This window comes from Aptenodytes patagonicus, chromosome 2, assembly GCF_965638725.1.
Source record: "Aptenodytes patagonicus chromosome 2, bAptPat1.pri.cur, whole genome shotgun sequence".
Lineage (NCBI taxonomy): Eukaryota > Metazoa > Chordata > Aves > Sphenisciformes > Spheniscidae > Aptenodytes > Aptenodytes patagonicus.
Genome location: NC_134950.1, coordinates 138341704 through 138364623, shown reverse-complemented (window position 1 = coordinate 138364623; position 22920 = coordinate 138341704). Strand labels below are relative to the sequence as shown.

The following is a 22920-nucleotide window of genomic DNA, read 5'->3' as shown; positions in this document are numbered from 1 at the left end:
GTCAAAGAACTAACATCTCTGTAGCTCAGGACATCTTTTTGATGAATGTGAAACAGCTGGAATAAATATATCAAGGGTAACAATTGTGCTCCCATGGTAGATCCAGCTGCTGCAAAAATAAACCCGGGGGAAAAAGCCAAAGAGTAAAAAAACCCAACAATATAAAAAAACTCCTCCACCATACAATCCCACTGCATATGTCGTTTTAAAATAAAGGACACTCTGCAAATACTGGGCGAAAATCAATGTAGAGATTAATTTGTCAAAAGCAAAACCAGATTATAAACTGTTGAAAAAAGAATAATCAAGGAATGACTGTTCTATTAAAACAGCACTTAACAGCAATATTTTTACCTTTAGTAATTTTTTTCCAGACTTGAGGAACATTTGTACCTGCTAGCAAGAAAGTTATTTTAAAAATGAACAGACACATAATAATCCTGTTAATACTTTATTAGTGTAATTTTTTAGCTTTCTATTGGACAGAACATAAATGCAAACTCCAAAAAAAAAAAAAAAAAAAAAAATTCAGAGTCCTCTGCCATTCAGTAGAAGTGACCACGGCAGCCTGTTTCACGTTCATTCTTTGTTACGGAAACGAGAGGAGGGGGAAGGGAGGGAAAAAGCATCAATAGAACAATTAGGCACACAGCTGACACTTACTGTACAATGATATGCACAAGTAATTTATAACAGCTATATTCATGAGATGTGCTCTTCAGGTTTTTCCCTTGTAATGTATGAGCTTTGCTCAGATGAGCAAGGATCATTAAGAACAAGGGAATTAACAAAAGAGTAACAAATCAGACTTTTAAAACAAGTCCTTAAATAAACTAACGCAACAACAGAATGCAAAATTGTTCAGCTGAGAAGACATTTTTAACCTAGACTTCAAAACATTAAAAATTCATTTATTTTACAGTTATTCAAATACACATGCATTAAATGAAAATATTGCACAAAATTAAAATTTAGATTGTGGAATTCATATATTTTTATTTTGGTACACATTCTGGTAGCACTTAAAATTTACTGTTTAGTTCTAGCAAACACCAGCAGCACAAGCTTGAGGATGAACCAAATGAAAAATTCAATTGCTCATTTTCTCTTAAAAATAATTAAGGCTAAAACAAGTGCATTTGTTGACAACGGCACAATTTTCAGCGGCCAGTCCCAGCACCCAAAGGCCAGAAGATACCCCCAGACACTTAAGTGCTGTATTATTAACATTCAGTTTTGGAAACTTTCTAGAATAATGGGCTGCATGGGTTGACAGGGCAGGTGTTTTAAATCGTCAACAGGAAAACCATTTAAATAAAGATACATACAAACTTTTTGTTAAAAAGTATTCCTTTCTGATGATTCTTGCCAGCCAACAGGCACCACTGAATTAGGAAGCCACATTCTGTAATTAAATACAGAAGACAAAACTTCAGTGCATATATACATATGCACACACATGTATATAAATGTGTGTATAGGTATATATATGTAATAAATTCATTAAGTAAAACGACTAATAAACATGGCGTATTATGTTCAGTTCACATTCCTAGAGATATTATTTTATTTTTGTACAGAAGTGTACCAGACATTTAAAAAAAAATCCCAAATTTGCACATGATCACTATTCTCTTGAAATTTTTCATGGTACCTACAGATAGATAAAAGGTTCCACAGATTTGACAAAACAGTATTTGAACTTCCCACTTTCATACTGCATAACAAATTCAGTGATTTAAAAGACATAAATTAGATTTGGTAGGATCAATGATATATTTACTATATCGCCAAGAACAATTGCTGAACGATCTTTCATCAGTCAGATGTCAGGTATGCTTGAGCAACCTGACATCAGTGGAAGATACAGGCATGTAAACAACAGGAGCTGGCTATGTTGATTACTTCACACAGAACTCAATAATTTTGTTAAATTCAACAGCACTTAATCATCACGCTTCTACAGAACCTGCAGAGAGGAAGGGGGAAGGGTTCTTACATATTTACCAACTTGTCTTCCTAGGGATTATAAAAGAAAGGGATTTCATTTACAGTATTTAGTTCTGCAATAAAGAAAAAAAACAAGTGCACTTGAGCCCATGCATACTGTATGAGAATGTTAACAGTACAATATGATCACCATTAAGTAGTATGATAAAAGGCTACATTGCATTAATAGAGTCCATGAGAAAAAATGATCTATATAGAGGCTTCAGTCAATTTAACTAGGTCCTTTGAGAGCCTTCTATCTTCTCTCAGAACGCTTTCATAAAAGGTCTATGTTCTTCCCTCACATAAAAGGATCATTTGTTCCCATTAAGACACAAATTACTATAAGGATCCTTGATCAACAGCTGTACCTTACCCTGTGTTTAGCGTTCAGAAAAAATGGACTCTATAGGACTACTTTCTATTCACCCGGATAGTGGTGCTCAAACAGTTGGGGACTATGAAAAAGAAAACACAAACTGAGATATGCTGTGGCCAAACAGGATTATTCAGTTGTTACTTTATTTTTAATTGGACAGAAATTCTTCAATGAAACTAAACAGAAGGATGTGGGGCCTTGATGTCAAATTTTTATTAAAATTTTACACTATGCAAAAAATAAAAAAATTATTTAAAAAAATATTGTTGTTTTATCTCCTTTTTATTTTCATATATACACTGAGATGCGTTCAGGAATTTCCAAGTGTTTGCATATGACTAATGAAATCCTTTACCTGTGAGGAACCAACTAATTCTAATATTTTTCCATATGAGGCTTACACACCAAAAGGTAATGAATCTTTCAATTAAGTAGGACATAGTCTTTTACACCCAAAAGAAGTTTCAAATTTTAGTGGGGAGTTGTGTGTAAACTGTCTTAGTGCAATTTCCTCATCTTCTAACATGATGTCTATCCTCTTTGAAACATGTACCCCCTTCCTTCTACAACTATCAACTTGACATATGTTCAAATACGCCAACTGAACATAAATATGATGCCCCTTCTCCACTGAAGTTACATGCAAAATGTATGCCAGGTGCTATAAGAGCAGAATATGGCCCTTAAAGCTACAGAATAATCAGAATAAAGGGTGTATTTCTACTGCACCTCTGCCTTTACTAAAACCCCCATTAGATCTAACATTAGTTTATTTTTCAAAACATGAAAGGTGAAGTAAATGTGGCATAAAAGCCACATTACCTCAACTTTTCTTTAATAAATGCACTTTTATGATGGGGCTATAACTATTTCTCACCTCTCCTATGAACCTGCTATTCCAGAGACTGCTTTTCCTGTTAGCTCAGCCTTTACAGGAATGTTAAAAGAGCCCTACAGAGCCTCAACAGTCATAACGTAGAACAATTCCACCTGATTCTCACACATTGCACTATCTCCCAGTGCCAAAACATCCTCTTCTTCCATTGTATCACCATAGTTGTGCTTTACTTGAACAGTCTGGCACTTTTCACTGCTGGCAAAACATCGACTCAGGAACGGAAGGAATCAGCATTCTTATATATTGGGCCAGTATTCTTCTCAATGTTGCATGAAGACGCACCAAATCATTTAAGACACACAAACCCTTCTGGTAGTGGTTGAACTACAAGTGAAGATGAGAAGATCCACAGGTCTTACAGATGCATTAATAATCTAATATGTGACACTAGAAGACTGGTGCAGAAATAACAGCATGTGAGTTTGAAGCCCCAGAGAATCTGCCCAAGCAATTAGTCCTGGACAAACATACACCAGCTTAATAGGTTTGAAGTGTCACCTTTTCTGCAAGGAAGGCGCTTGAGTAGAATGTAGTCTCTGCTTATACCTCTGCATCTGCTTTGACCGTGAATGCAGTTTGTTGAAGAGCTCATGGAACTTATTTTGTGGAAATAAGGTTTCTAGGAATCTCTCCAGAAACACGTACACCATTCTCTTATTCAGTTGAGTGTGCTGGAACATTTCAAAGACCCGAAGGATGCCTTTCCGTGTTGTCTCAGCGCCTATGATGTGCTTCAGTTCATCTACAAAAATGAAAGTTACACAGAAGTTTAAGCTAAATTCTGCTTCTGTGTTAACAACAAACTTAAACTGAATAAAGTCTTTCAAATTACGCAGCTTGGAATTTGAAGTAACAGTGCCTCCATTATACATAATGTGACTAAACTAAAAGTTCTCTTACAGAAGAAAGGATTTTTGAAAATTACTTCCCTTTTACACTATATATGTGGAACCATGTTATTTTACATGAAATCATGCTGTATTGGAATATAGGTATTTCATGCACTAAACTTAAATCCTCTAGTGAAACTAAATACCAGGTTGGTTCTAAGAGAATTAGAGTTGCAAAGTCACAGTATATGTGAAAATATTCAGTGCTTTAATAATTAAAAACTTTTTTTTTTTAAAATACAGTTCATATGTCAACATTTCTTGTCAACATTTCAAACAATCAACAAGAATACTGACATTAATTCCAGTAACAATATATGGTAAGAATTATTAGGCTTCAATCCTAGACTCACTCACCTGGCATTACCTCCAGTAATTTGGTCTTCCCTGCCACTCTTGTTCTCATTCTAATAGCTTTGTCCCTCCGTGGAACAGTCTCTGCTAAAATGCCGTTGGGCCAAAAAGCATCTCTGTAACAAAAGCAAATCTGTCAAAATACAATAAAATTTTATCAAGTGAAAGGCTCTTTTTAATCCCTTAAAGCTATCTCACAAAATAAATACAAGAAAGTAATTTGCACACACTTCAAATATTAGAAAAGGGAAAACAAAAGGCAAAAAAGAAAACAAAAGCAAGAAGTACATTAGTAGCTACCATATACTTTTTTAGCACAAGAATCAGATGAAAGAAAATTTTAAGAAAATATTACACACCAAAAACATTCAAATACCACATAGTCATTACATAAAATATACTTAAGATTTGCTTTTACCAATCAGTCTCTATTGCCACTGACAGACTCTAAGCTTAGGTCTATTAATCGCTTCATTGTATCTCTGACAGTAGTTAAACCTATGAACAAACTACAGTTGAGCTAAAGTAATTTCAGTGTAGTTTAAAGCCCAATGCAAAAGACATGCCTCCATCTAAAAGGTATTTTGCCTCAGTGAATGACATTCTTTTTCTGAGTAAAAAGCACACATTCTTACTCAGTTTTATTAAAGAATAACAGAATATCTGTAAAGGATGACCCTTTGGCTAATACATTATCCTACTTTATCTCTTCCACCCCATCAAAAAAAAAAAAAAGGCAAGGGGGTGGCTCTCACTCAACAACATTGCAGAAGCCATTAAGACTTTTAGGAAATGGAATGACAGAGCCTTTGATACTTTCAAATTCAGACTTCAGTTCTGTTGTATCTGCCCCACATGCAACACATTAGTTTAGAGCTGGGTTTTTTTAGTAATAATTGTTTGCCTTTTAAGGCAAGGCATGCGCATGCCTTCATCAAGGTAAACAAGACACTTCATCCAGTAATATGATGAAATTCATAAGTATACCCATACTCTACCTCTTCTAGACTGGTTAATAAAGAACTTTTTAAGGAAGAGGAGAAAACTAAAAAATATTCTTCACGTGACAATTACTTTCTCTCGCTTTACACATATAAAAAGCAGTGTATGCTCCAACTGGAATTCTGTACAGTAATAATAATTTCCTCACATAAAAAGAATAGGAAGGACACACAGATATTAGGTATCAATTGGCAAGTACTTCATATTTAACATCTGTGATAAAAGACATACCTGAAGCGTTTCACCGCATCTGCTACTTGCTCAGGAGATGTCATCCAATCAACATGATCAACTATTTTTCTAAAATCAAAGCAACAAGTCTCTCTCATTTAATTTTTAGAACAGAGAACAAATTTTAAAGAGCACTCTAGGGCAAACAAAGTATAATTTCAGCTTTCTCCAACTCCATAAGTAGGTTCTATAGAAGTGCACACTAGGAAGGCAAACACTGATTCTCAAGATAAAAAAAACTAAGCTCACTCATCACTCCTAAAGCTAAAGCCTTTTTCTTTTTGAGTAAATGTACGATGACTAAGCAGGCTGGAAAACTGATGTTGCATCTCGCATCAACATTAGATAAATGCTCTGCTTGTAGAGCGCTCCTCTTCATGGAGCGCTCTTCAAGGTCTGCTTCTGTAAGCAAAGAACCTACTTAAAATCTCAAACTACCATACTTATGTATGCAGCTACTTCGTAATCTTTAACAGGATATACAGACTGATCACAAACTTTGACCTTCATTCATCAACACATACACACAGCTCAATATCCAAATCTAGTATGGTTACAAAAATGATATACACATCTGTGTATCACCATAATCCCAGGATTATTTCCCTAAATGTAATTTGAATTTAGTTTTCCAAGAAACAGGAAAACACAATTTTGCTGCAGAATGCCATTAAACCCCAAGAATCTGCTAGGACAAGGTATGACTGCTGAACCAGAGGAAGCTGTGAGTATCTAGAATAGCTCCAAATGTAGAAGCAAAATAGTTCTGCACACATCTCTGCAATAAGAAAGCAGCAGCTTGTGCACAAACTCAGCTAGTCATACTACAATCTGAAAACAGCAAAAAGTATTCAGAGTTGTTCAACAGGGCAGCATCTTTTTGGAAGCACAGGTCACAAGATAATCGTCACCTGGCCACGAGGAATTATTCGAAAAACACCCAGTGCTATTATTATTACATGGCTGCATCACTACTGGTAGTGCAAGAACTGTCTACATGCTTAACAGTGATGATGAAAACATCAAAAATATACTTGTGAAGGGTGAAAAGTAATGATACAGTGAGGAATGTCCTGAAAAAGTAATAGGAAACTACTTCTCACCTGCTAGAAATGAATTTTTTGCTTCATGGCACTAATCCAAAGTGACAATTTAGTGCCAATCCAGTTTTTTTGGTCTGTATTTCTATTTACATTTCAGAAACAAATTATTGGAAGGGAAAGCCTGGAAACAGTAGATTTCTAAGCTGAGGGCAAGAATCATTACCTATTTAGCACTACTAATTTGCTTTGCATTTGCATGAAAAAGGGTATATGTGAATTACAGAGAACATGGAGGGGAGCGCAGAATGGACCCCATAACAGTCCTTTCCCTTTCCCTTCCCCCCCTCCTTCTTTTAAAGTGTGAGAGCAAAAACTTAACATAGCAACTCAGTACAGTTCACATCATTTGATAGTGCCAGTGTATCATTTGTGGCATCAAAGAGATGTAAACAGAAATAGTGCAGAAAGTAATAAATAGTATTAACAACAAAAAGTATAGCGTAAAACACAGGGCAAAAAGCATAGACACCATCAGAATTAAGTTACGTTCACAGAAACATGAACTCCTGTTGATATGCGAAAGCTCTTTTGGAAGTTCTCTGGCATATAAGAGTTACTGGAATTTGTCTCTCAGCAATGTTTTGTGTTTATCTCCATTTTACACCACATTTGTACTTGGTTTATTGATCCTCTTCAAAGGGGAATACACGCAGATCTAAACCACAATAATTTAGTAATACCAAAAAGTATTTATAGACACAGTCTACATAGTCTCACTCACATGATCGCTCTATATAAGAAAAGCAATACCTATTAATTGTGTCACCGTATGTCGCTCTAATAAGTTGCTGAAGCAGATTTTTTATATTTCTTCTTAACCACTGATTTCTTTCCTTTAAATCAAAGACTTCATCCATAAGGAGGAGCATTACTCTCAGTGGAATATTGTCATCCACCTGATCAAGCGAGTAAAAGTATAATCAGTAAACTTTTATTTCAGTTCAAGAAAGCTATAGTTTTAGTAGCTACTTCACAGGTCAAATACTTCAGTATAAGCAGAACAATGACAGAAACACTTTGCTCTGTATTTTACTGTAATATGAAATCTTCCCTAAATCTTCTATAACCTCACTAAGAGCAAAGAAAGATTGAAAATTAAAGATAAACTAGGCTTAAATCAATTTAATTTTTAAAATAAGACAAAAAGAAACAGTTATTTCACCGAAGTTGAACACAGTTAATACAAGTAAATATGTCCTAAAGAGAGAGCTTGTCCCTGACCTTTTCCTTTGGTAGCTGTGCTTCCAACTGCCTAACATGAAAACTCTGAAAGGAGCTTTTCTTTGGCATCTTTTTCTTATGGACGCACTGTGACAAATTCAGAACCTCCTAAGAACAATGACACTTCACTGCAATGAACTGCCTTTTATTTAGATATCGTTCTAACCTGCATGGCTAAAGTGATTTTATGCTTGTAGATAAAGAAAAGCATCATCATTTTATTATTTAATAGATGATGTTACACAGATTGGCTTACAAAAAACAACTTCTGTGGAAATCCTAAGACAGATGATTCAGTAACTATGTATAAGTTTTTAAAGATGGATGGCATACACTTGCAGTAATTGTCAACATTTTTTCAAATATTAAAATTTGAGGGAGAGTTTACTAAATTCTGTAGTATGAAAGTATTAGATTTTCATCTTAGTTGTTATTAATGTTTCTCTTATAGAAACAACAGCAGCTTCTCATGGCCTGCTTATATGTCAAAATACAAGCCTACATATTGTTAAGCTATTGCATAAAAAGACAGCATTTGGAGTTACAGTTGTATTGCAGAAGAGTCCACAAATATTTATCTCAAATACAACAAATTAATTTGATTTTTTGACTGATTCATTTTTTACACTTTGTATTTATTATTAAAACTTCATGAACTTTATAGAATAGCAAGCTAAAATTAAAGTCTTACTATATCCTCAGCAAATTTTATTCACGACTGAATGCACTTTCTCTGTTTTTTGATTTTGTTTCTTTTTAATTAGGATTTTTACATTCTAAGCATAACATTCAGAATTTTGTTTTTTATTTGAAGTCTGATACAGCCCTACCTGGAAGAGCAGTAGTTTGCACTGCACTGTTAATCCTATGCTGGAAGTAGTAGCAAGGTCTCACAGCTATGTGGACATTTTTTTGGTGGACTACACAAGTACATGTTTATATACAACCGGTATATATACACAGACAGTAGATTCACAATCCAGCTGGAGATTCTATAGATCCATGCCTCACTGTTACAGTACTGCTTCTCCACTTAAAATTCCATTCAAACTGCCATATTTTTTGTCTGATTTAGTGACTGTAAGTTGTGAACAATGCATCTTAGAAGAGCAGTTGAGAGCTGAAAGGTTTTAAGACATTTGAAATCTGCCTTTCAGAAACACTTTGTATGTTAACTTAGAAGCTATCAAGAATTGTAGCTTCTATTCATTTTACAGAAGATCAATGAAATACTTGCAGAGAAGCTGCTCATATGCTTGAATGATATTATTTTGTTTTGTCTGTGCAAAACAGAAGCTTCAGGAGTATCAAAGATAAACATTTGTAATTACAAATTTACGGATAAAATCTGATATAGTGAAAAATAATGGGGAAAAAGAAAATCCAGAAGAACTCAAGGCTATGTTATTTGAGCAAAAATACATCTACCAAGCCATCATAGCAGTTACGCACAGGAAGACAAACTGGAATGCTTTGATGTGACCAAAAACTCCAAAATGTGAAGGGCAGAGCAGGTGCAGATTTACGACCATAGCAAATTGCATATAATCACTGGTAATCTCATGGCCTTTCTGTCCTACTTAGAATTTTTTCCAATTGTTTTCACATATATGATCAATGTTTCAATCAAAACAATAGCAAAATACCATAGCTTATGATAACATCAAGAGCTTAAATTTCACTTTCAAGTTTCTAATATTACTACTTTATATATTTTAGGTATCCACATACTAACAGTTTATTATTTAGGAGAACATTCTGAAGGTTTTTTCCATAAAAACATAGCAAACACTACTGCCGATCCATTAAACAAATGCCCCCTAAAATGTCACATCAGAATTCAGAATCAATAAAATGCCAACGGAAATGATGCTAACAGTCTGGTACCATACTATCTTTGAACAGACAGAAATTGGAGGGAGGAGGGGAAAAAAAACCCAAACAACCTCCCACCCACAAAACACACAAGCAGTAGCATGTACACTTTAAGTTATTCCACTGTTGTGTAAACCATTTTAGTACTAACAAAGATGTTAATTTTAGGAGGAAGCATATAAGTTTCTTTTTAAAAAGTTAAGAACTGTTTGTAAGTGCCTGGTATAATATCAGAAAACAATAAATATGTAGTTTAACATAAAATAAGTAACTCATTAATTTGGTTTTAGAGGAGTCAGCTTTGAAAGGACAAATGTCACTCACATTGTCATCAATTGGTGCTGCAACACGGCAATGGTCAGGATCTGAATAGGTTTTCTGGATCAAAGGAGGCACCTACAATGAAAAAATGCTAATGTTTATGAAGTAAAAAATACTTTAGAACACCAATAAATCAGATCACTTTTCATAATCAATTTGGTTATGAAAATCAAAACCTAACATTGGGTCAAAAGTCAGTTGCATACTACTGTGGATATATATACAGTAGTCCTTTCATCTTCCAACAAATCAAGCCTGTAGGTATTCTCCTATAGCTATCAAAGTTATCAACACCTTTAAGACAATCCACATATATTTTCTCAAGTGCCTAATGCTTCAACTGGAAAACACCTAGAAATTCATATGGGACTGATATTTCTTCTTGTATTTCCTCTTGATCTTAAGTCCTGCCTAGTCACGGACTTCCCAGTGAGTATAACTGCAGATATATTGTTAGTCACACACCAGGGAAGTTACCAGCAATGAGAAAGTCCAGAGCCAATCATTTTATCTCACAAGTAATGAAAAAAACAAACAAAAAACCCCACACACACCACAGATTTATTATTCCCTTTCATGGTTTACGGGTTAACTCATCTCGGGTGCTGTTCTAGATCTGCCACATATAACTGTTTTAGTAACACAAAATGGAACAATCCCTGATCACAGACCTTACAGCTACACACAGAAAGAGGAGGGCAAGGGAAAGGAAGGCAAGATGGACATGTTAGGAAGATTACTACTTTCATAGGACTTCTAGATAGCATGCCACGCTACCATTCCCCACCTCTAAGGTATTACATTTTAGGAATATAAAAGATGAGGAAAGATGGCAGGAAAGACAGAAAGAAAATTTAATTTAAAACAGAATTCAGCAAGAAATAAGCAGAAGAGAAGCTATCTCCTTATTCTAAGTTTCATAATATATGGGTTTTTTTCTAATGAAAGCAGCAGATGCAGCAAACTAGCTTTATGAGAATGGGTGGTAAAAAATAAGAAAATCAGTGACTCATTCTTCTCAAGTGGCTGCACTGAATTAAGTGAAGAAGGATCGCTGTAACAGTCTGTAGATGCCGTCTTAAAATGTGTTACTTAACAGCAAAGAACTCCATGTTTGTAGTATAATGACTACTGAACCTTATCAAAAGGGTATAGGTATAAAACAGATTGCTTTCCTGTCTAATGACTTGACTCTTCGTTATACTAGACAACATAAGTTTAAATGAGTCAATAGCTAATCTCCTATTAATTCACTAGTATGTATTAACTACCAAGTATTTTCTTACCTTGAAAAATGATTGCTTTATGTCTTGTCCCAATCTCTCTGACATTTTACCCATGTTGTCTGACATTTTAGTCATTCCCTCTGCCAGGCTGTCAGGGAGAGACTTGACTGCATTTGATACATTTCTCATAGAGTTACGCAGTGGGTTTACAAATGTGTCCATCTGAAGGGGAAGATGTTTAACCAGAGTTGTATAATCTATGAGGACACCAGTATATTAAGACACTATGAGAAGTATCACACTGTTCCAGAGAACAATAATATAAAGAACAACTCAAATTGCTTAACTTCATTACAGAATGCGGAATAAAGTTTTCGCTTCACTTTCATTTATATTTCTCATTCCTTACAGCCCCACTGTAACTATTTACATCTTTCAACAGGTCTTTTTCCTGAGTCATTTCCATTTCCCATCCCTCAGCTTTTCTTAGCTTGAATTATTTTCCTTTTCTTCTTCATTCAATGCCATTTCTCCCTTCCAAGCTTCCTACTTCCAGATGTTTCACTTCTGCTTTCAACTCTTCATCTTTGAAACATGCCTCTTTTAAACAGCACTGGAGTAATATGCTTTAATATCATGGCAAGTATAATTAAAAACATAAAGTAGTTCCATAAAAACTGTTCAAATTTTTCTTTCAGTATATACTCTAGATTCAGTCCAGAGGCACAAATACTAGTGCGATGCCCTTAAAAAGTTAAGTTTATGAAGAACCTGATAAGCTGGAAATCAAATCTTACTCAGTCATTACATAAACCTTGATAAATATTTAGTTGTTTCACTGTTAAATATTTAAGGAATATAGGCAGAACAACAACTTGATGTGACAATACCATTGTAGATGGTTTTTATATCAAAATCACTAAAAGTTTAGAAATAGCTATATTTGCAAAGCAGATGCCCACACAAACTGGTCAACTGAACAAAGAATTACTTGTCTGAAGAGAGTTCTGGTGGCTTAACAAAAAGGATGCACAGCTCAGAGCTCCGAATTTGACCAATGACTCTGAATGTTTAAAATGGCTAAATACATAACAGCTGCTTTGGAAGGGAAATATATTTCATCTTTTGGGCTGAAGAGTGGAGAGCATGGTAACAGCAGCAAATACAGAGTAAAGAACTGAAAAAAGAAATTGGAAGGAATGAAAAAAAAAAAAAATCACAGATGTCTGACAGAAAGTAACTTGCAAGAAACACACTTGTAAAGCAGTCTTGGTGCAATACACTGTGTCTGATTTGAACATTTTATTTCCTTGTCATACAAATAAATTTACGTGTTATAAAAATGGTAAATTTTTGGTTCCCTATGTCCTCAGATACTTTGCCACTCACAAAGTATTAAAGCAACTCACTTGCAAGTTGTTTTGAAAGTGCTATATAGCTGTTTAATATCAGTTCAACATCTCTGTTTAATGCAATCATTGCACTAATGAATGCTCTGAAGTTCCCTTGACAGTGCAAAACATTCTTACCTTCCGTGCAAAATCCCCCTTCCCTTTGCTGTAGGCTTTATTCTCCAGGAAGTCATACACATAATGGGCTAAAGCTGGAGAAGCCTTCATCATTTCGGGATTTAACAAGAGCTGAGTAAAACAATTTTTAAAAGGTGCTTTTTAATGAATAATGAAAAAGGCCTTATCATTCAGTTTAGTAAAAGTTTACCATGCACAATCAAAGACACTACATCTTGCAATGTATTTTCTCATTCATTCTCTAAATTTTATTCCAACATTACACTATTCCTAAGATGGAAACAACATGCTTCTTGGTAATTCCCATAATTTTAACTAGCATGTTAATTATAGCATCTCACAGAAAAATATACACCTTTATGACCACTGAAACTGCTTCTAAAATGCCAAGGAAAAAAAAAAAAAAAAGCTATGACTGAAAAAAATATTGCTACTAAAAATGGGACACATATCTCAAAGGAAAAAATATTAGCACTTTAAACAGAACAATCAGATTTCACAATGCTTTATTCATCTTCATTATTTATTGTTAACATGTCCATTGAGTTGGTCAACATATTTTAGTGCTAAATGACCAGAAAGTCCCTATGAAGTAGGACAACTGAATTCCTTTAGTTGGGCTGATACAGGCCTTATCTGAAAGGAGAAGCTGTGTAGTTATGCTACACCGCCGGAGCGGGTGCCACGCCAATCCTTATGCAACAGCACAGCATAAAGTAACCATAAACATGAGCGTAACAGAAGAAAAGTTAAGTGGGGTAGAGCTCAAAACCAACACAGCTGGAACCTCACCAGCTCAGAGGAGTTGGGACAGAACTGGCTGAGAATAAACCAAAACATCAAAGAAAAGGCAAACTTATTAGATAATATTAAGTTCTTATGGTATACTATTTAGGATTGTATACCATCTACAACACGGCTTTATTTATTTATTTATTTATTTTAAAGCATGCTAGCAAATTTTCTACCTCAGAAAAAAGAATTCCAACCTAGTACACAGCCAAAAAAAAAAAACTTAACAGCTTACCTGCAAATATGCATTTAAATCTTTTTTCCTCTTTTCCAAAAATTCTCTGTCCATATTGTTAAATGTCTTTTTGCCAGGAAGTTTCAGTATATTTGCAAGGTTTTCAAACTAGAAAAAAGAGAAGATTTTTTGTTCTGTTTTCAGAAGAGTTTCAAATTGCCATATAAGCTCAGAAATTACAGGGGTCATTATATTCACCTACTCTTATCTACCATATAACACCTGACAATTTCTGCATCAAGCCCAGAACTCGGATTCCTTGGAGAAGCCAAAATTAAAGGTAGGCCGTCAAGAACCAATGCACAAAAATTCTCAGAAGACTCTCAAGGGCAAAATTTAAATTTCTGAACACACATGTGATACTCACTTTTGCAATACAGACTAGTGTAGTGTGCAAATTATTCCTGTCATCACACCTGCTCAAAAAGGTTTAGGCTCAAGATTTATCATTATTATTTGAGCAGAAGTTAGTAGGGTTATGAGACTGCATCAAGAGAACTTGTAAATCTTTCTAAAACATCTTCCCTTTCCTTTCCTGATCAAACCTACTATGGAAATGATTAAGTTTTTATCCCTGGAGTGGATGGCAGCACCCAGTTTACAGATAGGTTATCATACCATGCTTGATATGCCATCACTTGTGCCTTTTCTCCAGGTAATGACAGTGATTGGCACTGGCTGACATGTCTTCCGCTGTTCCAGTTTTACAGAAAGAACTGGTGTTCCAGGGAAGCAGCAGGGAAAGAAGAGGCCCTAACACTTAAGAAGGTTGAACATATCTGCTACAATGCACAAAAATAAAAAAGTGACAAGAATAAAACTCAAAGAATCAGGATTATCCACATATAGAATCCAGACTTCCTGTAAATAATAAATAATATTCTAAAGGGGGTAAAAAGAGAAAGGTATAGTATCTAGGCTTTAAGAAACAACCTGGAAAAAGGCTGTATCCTTTTCTCTCTAGAGAAGACCACAAAATTACAGATTTAAGAAAGATTGATTCCATTCAGTCCCTGCAAGGTGTCTTTTTGCAAAGACATCATTAAACTTTGGAATGTCACAAAGCTCATAACACGTTTATGGCCTGAGGAAGCACCAAAGAATAACTATTTCCAATTTTACAAATCCCATTCCCTTGCAAATAGGTCATGTGGGAAAACAACTGAACAGAAGATGGTCTAGTTTTCATTTGGATACTTATACTTGTATCTAAACAGAAGCAATGTAAGCAAAGAACAGCCTCTATTTTAAATATAGATATCTACTTCAAATTATATTTATTACATTACTGACTAAAGAAACTGGTGTGAATCTATTCAGTACTTTAAGGAAAAAAGCTCATACAGATACTATACACAGCTAACTTCAATTCCATTTTGGATCAAGCACCTATTTTCTCTGAAAAACATAAACAATAATCCCTGCCCTTCCTCTTAATTTTAAATAAAAGATGCTAATCTTTACCTTTAACATGTCAATAAAAATGTCTCATACAAGCATACAAGAAGGGTGTTCAGTGTATCAGTGACATTCCTGTGCCCATAAACTCAGTAGGAATGTCTATTTTATTGTCAAAACAAAGCAAAATTGTTGGGAGTTTCTGAGATGCTACAATGAAGCACAGGAATTACTTTACTTCTTGCAATCTTAGTGTTGGAGGATAACGTTTCCATTTTCTGTAAATTCAAAGAACTCAGATTTAGCCACAAGAAATTTCTGAGCTTTCATGTTTTGAAAATTTTTGCTTCTGCCATTTTTTTCTAGTCACTTACTGGTAGGTCAGTTTCAAATGACTGCCCCATATCAGCAGAACATTAACTCACTATAAGGTCAGGGAACCCATACCTGTTATAACAGGTCAGGGATTCTTCAAAACAGTGAATTAATTAAAAAAAAAATCAATTTGAAGAGGTGTACAAAAATTGGTATTTCAAATTTATTGACAGCACACTAAGATAATAAGAAATTAAAAGGAAAGTCAGACTTTGTTTATAATACAAATATTCAACACAATGTTTGCTTTTTTAATAAAGCTTTTTCCCTTTTTACTACTGTTGTGACTTTACAATGCTAGCCTACCTGCACGGAATTTGTTCTCTATGCCTCTCTATTAATAACAAAGTAAAGGGATGTAATCCAATACTTCTGACTAGTTCAAAGGTTATGCAGTCAAATCTGACTTTTCCAAAGGCTTGGTTTAAAAGCGTTTCACCCTCCTCTTTTAAAAGCACTGCATTTTCAACACTTTTTCATGTCAGCAGGTTCTACTTTGTACCAGCTGGTGAATTACAAGTCTATTTTTTCCTTCTTTCATTTTAGGAGAGTTAAGAGTCTGAGAATACAAGTAGAGCAATAAAAGGCAGATTGTCTAGCAGTACACTGAACTGCCAACAGCTGTCCCTTTTGAGACCCCACCGATCCTTAACATTTCACTTAAAACCTAAATACCTATTTCCCAAGCTCAGTTTTTATTTCTTAATCTCTGTGACAAATATAACAAATGAAATATGCCACTGTTTGAGACCGACAGCACTTCCATACAAACGTTTTAATGTAAAATTAAGCAAAGGGGGGGTGGGGGGAAAAGCTTTCTAAGTTCCATTTCCTTTTGTTAGAGCAATTATGTAGTGATCAGGTACTAAACTATATAAACATGCACCTGTGAACTGCTCAGTACAAATAATGTATGATATAAATGGTAAAAAGTACATTTAATTGAAAATAATACAGTGCTGTAACTCCACATCTTAAATCACTTTGAGAAAGCCAATACTCATGCCATACCATCACACAGAAAAAGCACCTTTCGAAGAAACCTTAGAAGATTTTTTTATGAGATTAATTACCTGCTCAGTGATCCTCATGTGAAAGTCATGGAAGTCACTGTAGCGTCGATATGTCTTCCACGTCTCTTCGCTGTTTGGATTTCGCCGATGGACTGTGATAGCATACAGTGCATATGTCTTGCCGTGGTCATTACACACTCCTGCCACAGCATATGGGTCATAGTCAGCATAGACTAGTAGTTTAAAACAAAAACAAAAAAGGAACAAACAGAAAGAAGGAAGACGAAAGGACACACATGTGAAGTGAAGAAATGTCTGGAATGACAGACTTGAGAGACAAAAATGGACATGCAAGCAGAAGAGTAAGCCATCCCTTTATCCAAAACACTGTATAAGTGATACCCTCCAGAAACTTACTATGTAAACTGAAATATAGATTAAGCACCCTTAAAGTTAGACAAGTTTCACTGATACGCAAAACATGAAAAAAAGAATAGAAAAGGTTTCAACGTCTAAGAATAGTGACTAGATCTTTTAAAAAATAATTTTAACCTAATCAAGGTATGGGTGAAAGACAACTGTAAAACCAGAAGAAATTCCAGTCTGCAAAGTACTCTAATCATATTGCAAAAGCTTGTCCATCAAAAAATCTGTAAATACAAAACACAGTGCTAGCAAGCTGTAAGCATTCAGTTTTGTTATTAACATCAGCAGTTTGTTATTAGCTGTAAGATTAAAAAATACCCCCACACTATTTAAGTCAACAGAAACTATATATATACACACACACGTACTAATTACGTATATGTGTGTACATATATAATGTATTCTGTGTACACACACACACAAGCACACATTTTATGGAGAAGTCAATTTATAAATGGAAAGAACACAGATAGTTATCTTAAAGAGAAACAAACATCTTTTTGTTCTCCACTGAATACTTAAGTTCCTTGGACATTCCTCCAGTATAGAGTTTGTTTCAAAAACTTCCATTTAATCTACAGAATAACCTAGAACCAATATTGTTTACACTGCACACTGTTTAAATTGGTAATATGTTGTATCTCTAAGTACTGAACCAATATCCAGTAACCACAATTTTCCAGTGGCTAGATGAAAATACTTTTTAATCAAGTTCTGTGAATTTCTCAATGCACCCACGCTCCATAAAATACACTTTTCGTGACAAATCATTAAATCCAACCTCTGTTGTGCTTCCAGCCTTGACTTCTCTCAAATATAATGCCAAGGTCTAAGCAGCCAGGAAGCACCTCTAGGATAGGGGCAGTTGCTGACAATGTAAGAATTACTCACTAGCAAGGTGCACAGTGGGCACGGAGCATCTTTTCTTTGTCATCTATCTCTTGGCATCCTATCTTTTGGCATCCTTCAGAGCATCTTTTCTTTGCCATCTACCCTCTAGAAGAAGAATGTTGAGTGCTGAACTCCAAGAAAAAAGAGCAGGCAGTCAGGATGCTGCCAAAAGACTGCCCAGCGAATGGAGCTGGGAAACCCCAGCTCCATGGATGCTGAGCAAGCCCTATCCTCTAAACTCAGGTTGACCACTCTGCTGTGCAGCCACCATACCACATCTCAGGGGCGCTGCTAATTTGCACCTTTAGGAGTACCACTTCAGGACAGGTGTGACAGAAAAAGAACGAAGTTGTCCCTGCCACCCCTTATGTCATAGCCTCTTAATCGGCATTTATTTTCCAACACAAGACAAGGTAAATCCTCAAAGATTATGGAGAAGATCTTGTATACACCCCACAAGCATAGTAAAGGGTAGTAATTGGCAGAAGAAAGGAGCCTGCACACAGATGCGAGATGCACCTACTGCCTGTAGCATCCAGAAAGCAGGGACTTGTATTTCTTGTTTAAACGTGAGGGGAAGAGGAAGGAGACGTCCAGTTTAATCCTATCTTACAATACGAACCTGTACCTATCCCCTGGTTCAACTGGAGTATTATGGATTTACAGAGTCAAGCTGATAGTTTTCAATACACACTGCCATCAAGATTATAAATTTAACGTAATTTGTGTGGTTCTAAGTTTACCTTTTTTCTTAGATCAAAACAATGAAAATTCCAAGTTTAATTCAGAAAAAAGTATCACATGCCATTTTAAATAAAAAAGCAAAAACGTGATTCTTAACTTTTAAATGATTTTTCCCCTTCTCTGAGGACAGACTACACGAGACTTGGATTGCACCATGCACTCACACTTGGTTGGAGTAATAGAGTTTTTAATTAAAATGTCAAATAGTTGAATTCTTGCTAACAGCTCATGTGTCTGCTATATAAATGCATAGATTTAAAAGTCTATTGCATAGTAAAATCTACCAAAAAAAAGTATCTGAAGATTCATTCACAATTTAATTACCTAGTGCAATCTCATCTAACTAGAAAATTTGCAAATAATATCAGAGAAGTTTCTGTTATTTACTCTCATGTAATAAAAATTTTTAATTTATTACTAGGCAAATTTTTTCTAAAGATAACCAAAAATGCCACCACTGTAAAGACTGAAGTCACTAACTTAAATTAAGCTAAGTCAATAAGGAAGCAGAAAAAATAGGGGAAAATATTATAGCAACAGAAGTAAACAGTCAAGAATTAGAATTGTGTGACTAGAAAAAGAGACATGGCTTTTACAATTTGTTCTTTAAATAATTGCTAAAATAAATGCTACTCAATATTAAGTTTAGTGAATGATTCTCCAGAGATAGGAAAAATAGTAATACCATAAACAAAAAAATTAAATCACATTTTAAGTACAGATACATAGTCTACAACCTACAGCACCAATTCTGTAAGGATTTCCATTACAAGTACTTCATGGGAAATATGAATTCAAATGTTTAATGAGGTTAAAATAATGAAAGGATTAGGATTTCAAGGGCCTGTAATATTAAAAAACTCAAAATAAATGGTGGAAAACAAGTACGCAGCCATCATAATAGATTCACTTACCAGTATCTGAGATGTATGCATGGAGTTGAACTGTCTCATCAGAAGGGACATTTGAAAGGTCATCTAAGGACTGGGGGCGGGGAGGGGAGAAGGAAGACACAGGCAAGAGAATAAGATCACAGATACATATAATTTGAGAGATGCTTTCTGATTTATCTATTTTGTTTTCAAACTTTCAGTTCACTACACTAATAGAATAGCTTAATGCACTGTAACAATGCAAGTAAGTGTTTGTATTACCTGGCTACTAAAGCCTTTCTTTTAACACAGACTGTAGGGCCCTTCATCTCCCCTACCAGTTTCACATAGTTTTGTGATCACTCTAACATATTTGCTACTTCCATTTGATATCTCAACTCTAATAGAAGTACAGCTACAAATAGTCTTTTACTGAGCATTAAAAAAACCAAAAGAACCGCAACAATTGTGGAATCATAGAATCACAGAATCATAGAATCATTTAGGTTGGAAAAGACCTTTAAGATCATCAAGTCCAACCGTTAACCTAACACTGCCAAGTCCACCACTAAACCATGTCCCTAAGCACCACATCCACCCATCTTTTAAATACCTCCAGGGATGGTGACTCAACCACTTCCCTGGGCAGTCTGGTCCAATGCTTGACCACCCTTTCGGTGAAGACATTTTTCCTAATATCCAATCTAAACCTTTCCTGGCACAACTTGAGGCCATCTCCTCTTGTCCTATCGCTTGTTACTTGGGAGAAGAGACCAACACCCACCTCGCTACAACCTCCTTTCAGGTAGTTGTAGAAAACAATAAGGTCTCCCTTCAGCCTCCTTTCCTCCAGGCTAAACAACCCCAGATCCCTCAGCCGCTCCTCATAAAGACTTGAGCTCTAGACCCTTCACCAGCTTTGTTGCCCTTCTTTGGACATGCTCCAGCACCTCGATGTCCTTCTTGTAGTGAGGGGCCCAAAACTGAACACAGGATTCAAGGTGCGGCCTCACCAGTGCCGAGTACAGGTACACTTCCCCAGTCCTGCTGGCCACACTATTTCTGATACAAGCCAGGATACCATTGGCCTTCTTGGCCACCTGGGTACAATGCCGGCTCATGTTCAGCCAGCTGTCAACCAGCACCCCCAGGTCCTTTTCCGCCAGGCAGCTTTCCAGCCACTCTTCCCCAAGCCTGTAGTGCTGCCAGCCACTCTTCCCCAAGCCTGTAGTGTTGCACAGGGTTGTTGTGACCCAAGTGCAGGACCCGGCACTTGGCCTTGTTGAACCTCATACAGTTGGCCTTGGCCCATCAATCCAGCCTGTCGAGATCCCTCTGTAGAGCCTTCCTACCCTCAAGCAGATCAACATTCCCGCCCAACTTGGTGTTGTCTGCAAACTTACTAAGGGTGCACTAGATCTCCTCGTCCAGATCATTGATAAAGATATTAAATAGAACTGGCCCCAGTACTGAGCCCTGGGGAACACTGCTCGTGACCGGCCACCAACTGGATTTAACTCCATTCACCACAACTCTTTGGACCCGGCCATCCAGACGGTTTTTTTTACCCAGTGAAGCATACACTCATCCAAGCCATGAGCAGCCAGTTTCTCCAGGAGAATGCTGTGGGAAACGGTGTCAAAGGCTTTGCTAAAGCCCAGGTAAACAACATCCACAGCCTTTCCCACATCCACTAAGCGGGTCACCTTGTCATAGAAGGAGATCAGGTTAGCCAAGTGGGACCTGCCTTTTATAAACCCATGCTGACTGGGCCTGATCACCTGGTTGTCCTGTACATGCCACGTGACGGCACTCAAGATGATCTGCTCCATAACCTTCCCCAGCACTGAGGTCAGACTGACAGGCCTGTAGTTCCCCAGATCCTTCTTCTGTCCCTTCTTGTAGATGGGCATCACAGATGACATATAACAGACCTTTTGGGTTTATCTTTATACCATTCTGTTTTCTTTCAACTGACTTAAAGCACTACACAAAAGTTACAGTGCAGTAAAAGTTGACTAATTTCTCTGCTGTATGTAAAAGACAGTAAACAGTTTTCTCAGAAATTTCTTCCCTCGTAAAAAATGAGCAGGTACGCCCTCAGCTGGCTAACGCCCTGTCTCCCTATTCAGTAATTATTGGGATCAAAAGAAGCCTAACAGGTCTTTTAGAGACGCTTTGCTATTATTTAAAGTTAATACATCTGACTACTAAGATTTAATATAATAAAGCTCTGCAAGACTGGTGGGTGGAAAACTTGCATACACAACTGAAAGAAATGGAGGATGGGCCACTACACGTGTGATCCTAATCTTAAATTACCAGGTTAAAAAAAAAAATAAATAAATAAAAAAGATGGAAGTACTTAAGTAGAATTCATAGGCACTGGGATCCCAGCTACTTTACATATTTTACCCCAAAATTCTAAAATTCTTCAAAGATACACATTCAGAATGAATATGCAGCTATCGGCTATCTTTTCTAATTTAACCAAGCCAGTTTAATAATGAGTTACCACAAAAAGCTACCTAGAATGGGACCTACTGGGTAGGAGTGCCATACCTGTGTCAAACTAAAACCCCAATATACATCAATCAAGTTTAGAAACTCCCCTGTTTCCTTAAACATAAACCAATCTTATGTGATTACAATCAAAACATAGGTTGGACTTGAAAACGTTATTTAAAGACTCTGCTCTTGCCCCTTCTTCATTTGAATCTATCATCTCCACAATATCCCTACATAATACTCCACTCCTTCCTTCTCAAGCTCTCTAGAGAGAACGGCTCTTCTCTGTTTCAACCACTTCAATCAGTCTCTGCCTAAATATCCACCATGGAAGGTGAGAGGAATAACATTTCTGTTACAAAGTTTAGATACTGAATAAATGGCATCGTTAAAAAGGTCTGAACACACTAACTATGCTTTAACATGTATTGCAGTAAGGAGTTGATAGTAATAGTCAACTGCTATAGTATTTTGTTTGCTATGAAATACTGACTTAAACTATTGTTATATTTTTTAAAAAGCATCATTATTTCTTGTTTTCCTGCCTCCCTTCATTGCCACCCTAACAGTTCAGTTTTCTACCTAATAACTGAATGGGGTTCAAACTGACATATACTAATGACTGCCAGAAGCTTAACCCAGCCATTT

At 36.0% G+C, this 22920-nt stretch overlaps 1 protein-coding gene across 4 annotated transcripts in view; it reads right to left on the bottom strand.

Moving 5' to 3' along the window:
- Positions 1-438: 438 nt before the first annotated feature.
- The window catches only part of SNX13 (sorting nexin 13), a 73946-nt gene continuing 51464 nt past the window's right edge, over positions 439-22920 (bottom strand). For 2 of the 4 annotated variants that reach the window (XM_076331383.1, XM_076331387.1), the window contains 11 exons: positions 19807-19876; positions 16892-17064; positions 14046-14153; positions 13019-13129; positions 11550-11711; positions 10267-10338; positions 7597-7742; positions 5744-5812; positions 4514-4626; positions 3765-4008; positions 439-3590 (listed from right to left, as the gene is read on the bottom strand). In XM_076331383.1, the coding sequence (XP_076187498.1) occupies positions 3557-3590; positions 3765-4008; positions 4514-4626; positions 5744-5812; positions 7597-7742; positions 10267-10338; positions 11550-11711; positions 13019-13129; positions 14046-14153; positions 16892-17064; positions 19807-19876 (1302 nt within the window). In that variant the 3' untranslated portion in view covers positions 439-3556. The remainder of the gene's footprint in view (positions 3591-3764; positions 4009-4513; positions 4627-5743; positions 5813-7596; positions 7743-10266; positions 10339-11549; positions 11712-13018; positions 13130-14045; positions 14154-16891; positions 17065-19806; positions 19877-22920) is intronic. The other 2 variants (XM_076331384.1, XM_076331385.1) reach the window with 2 other exon arrangements.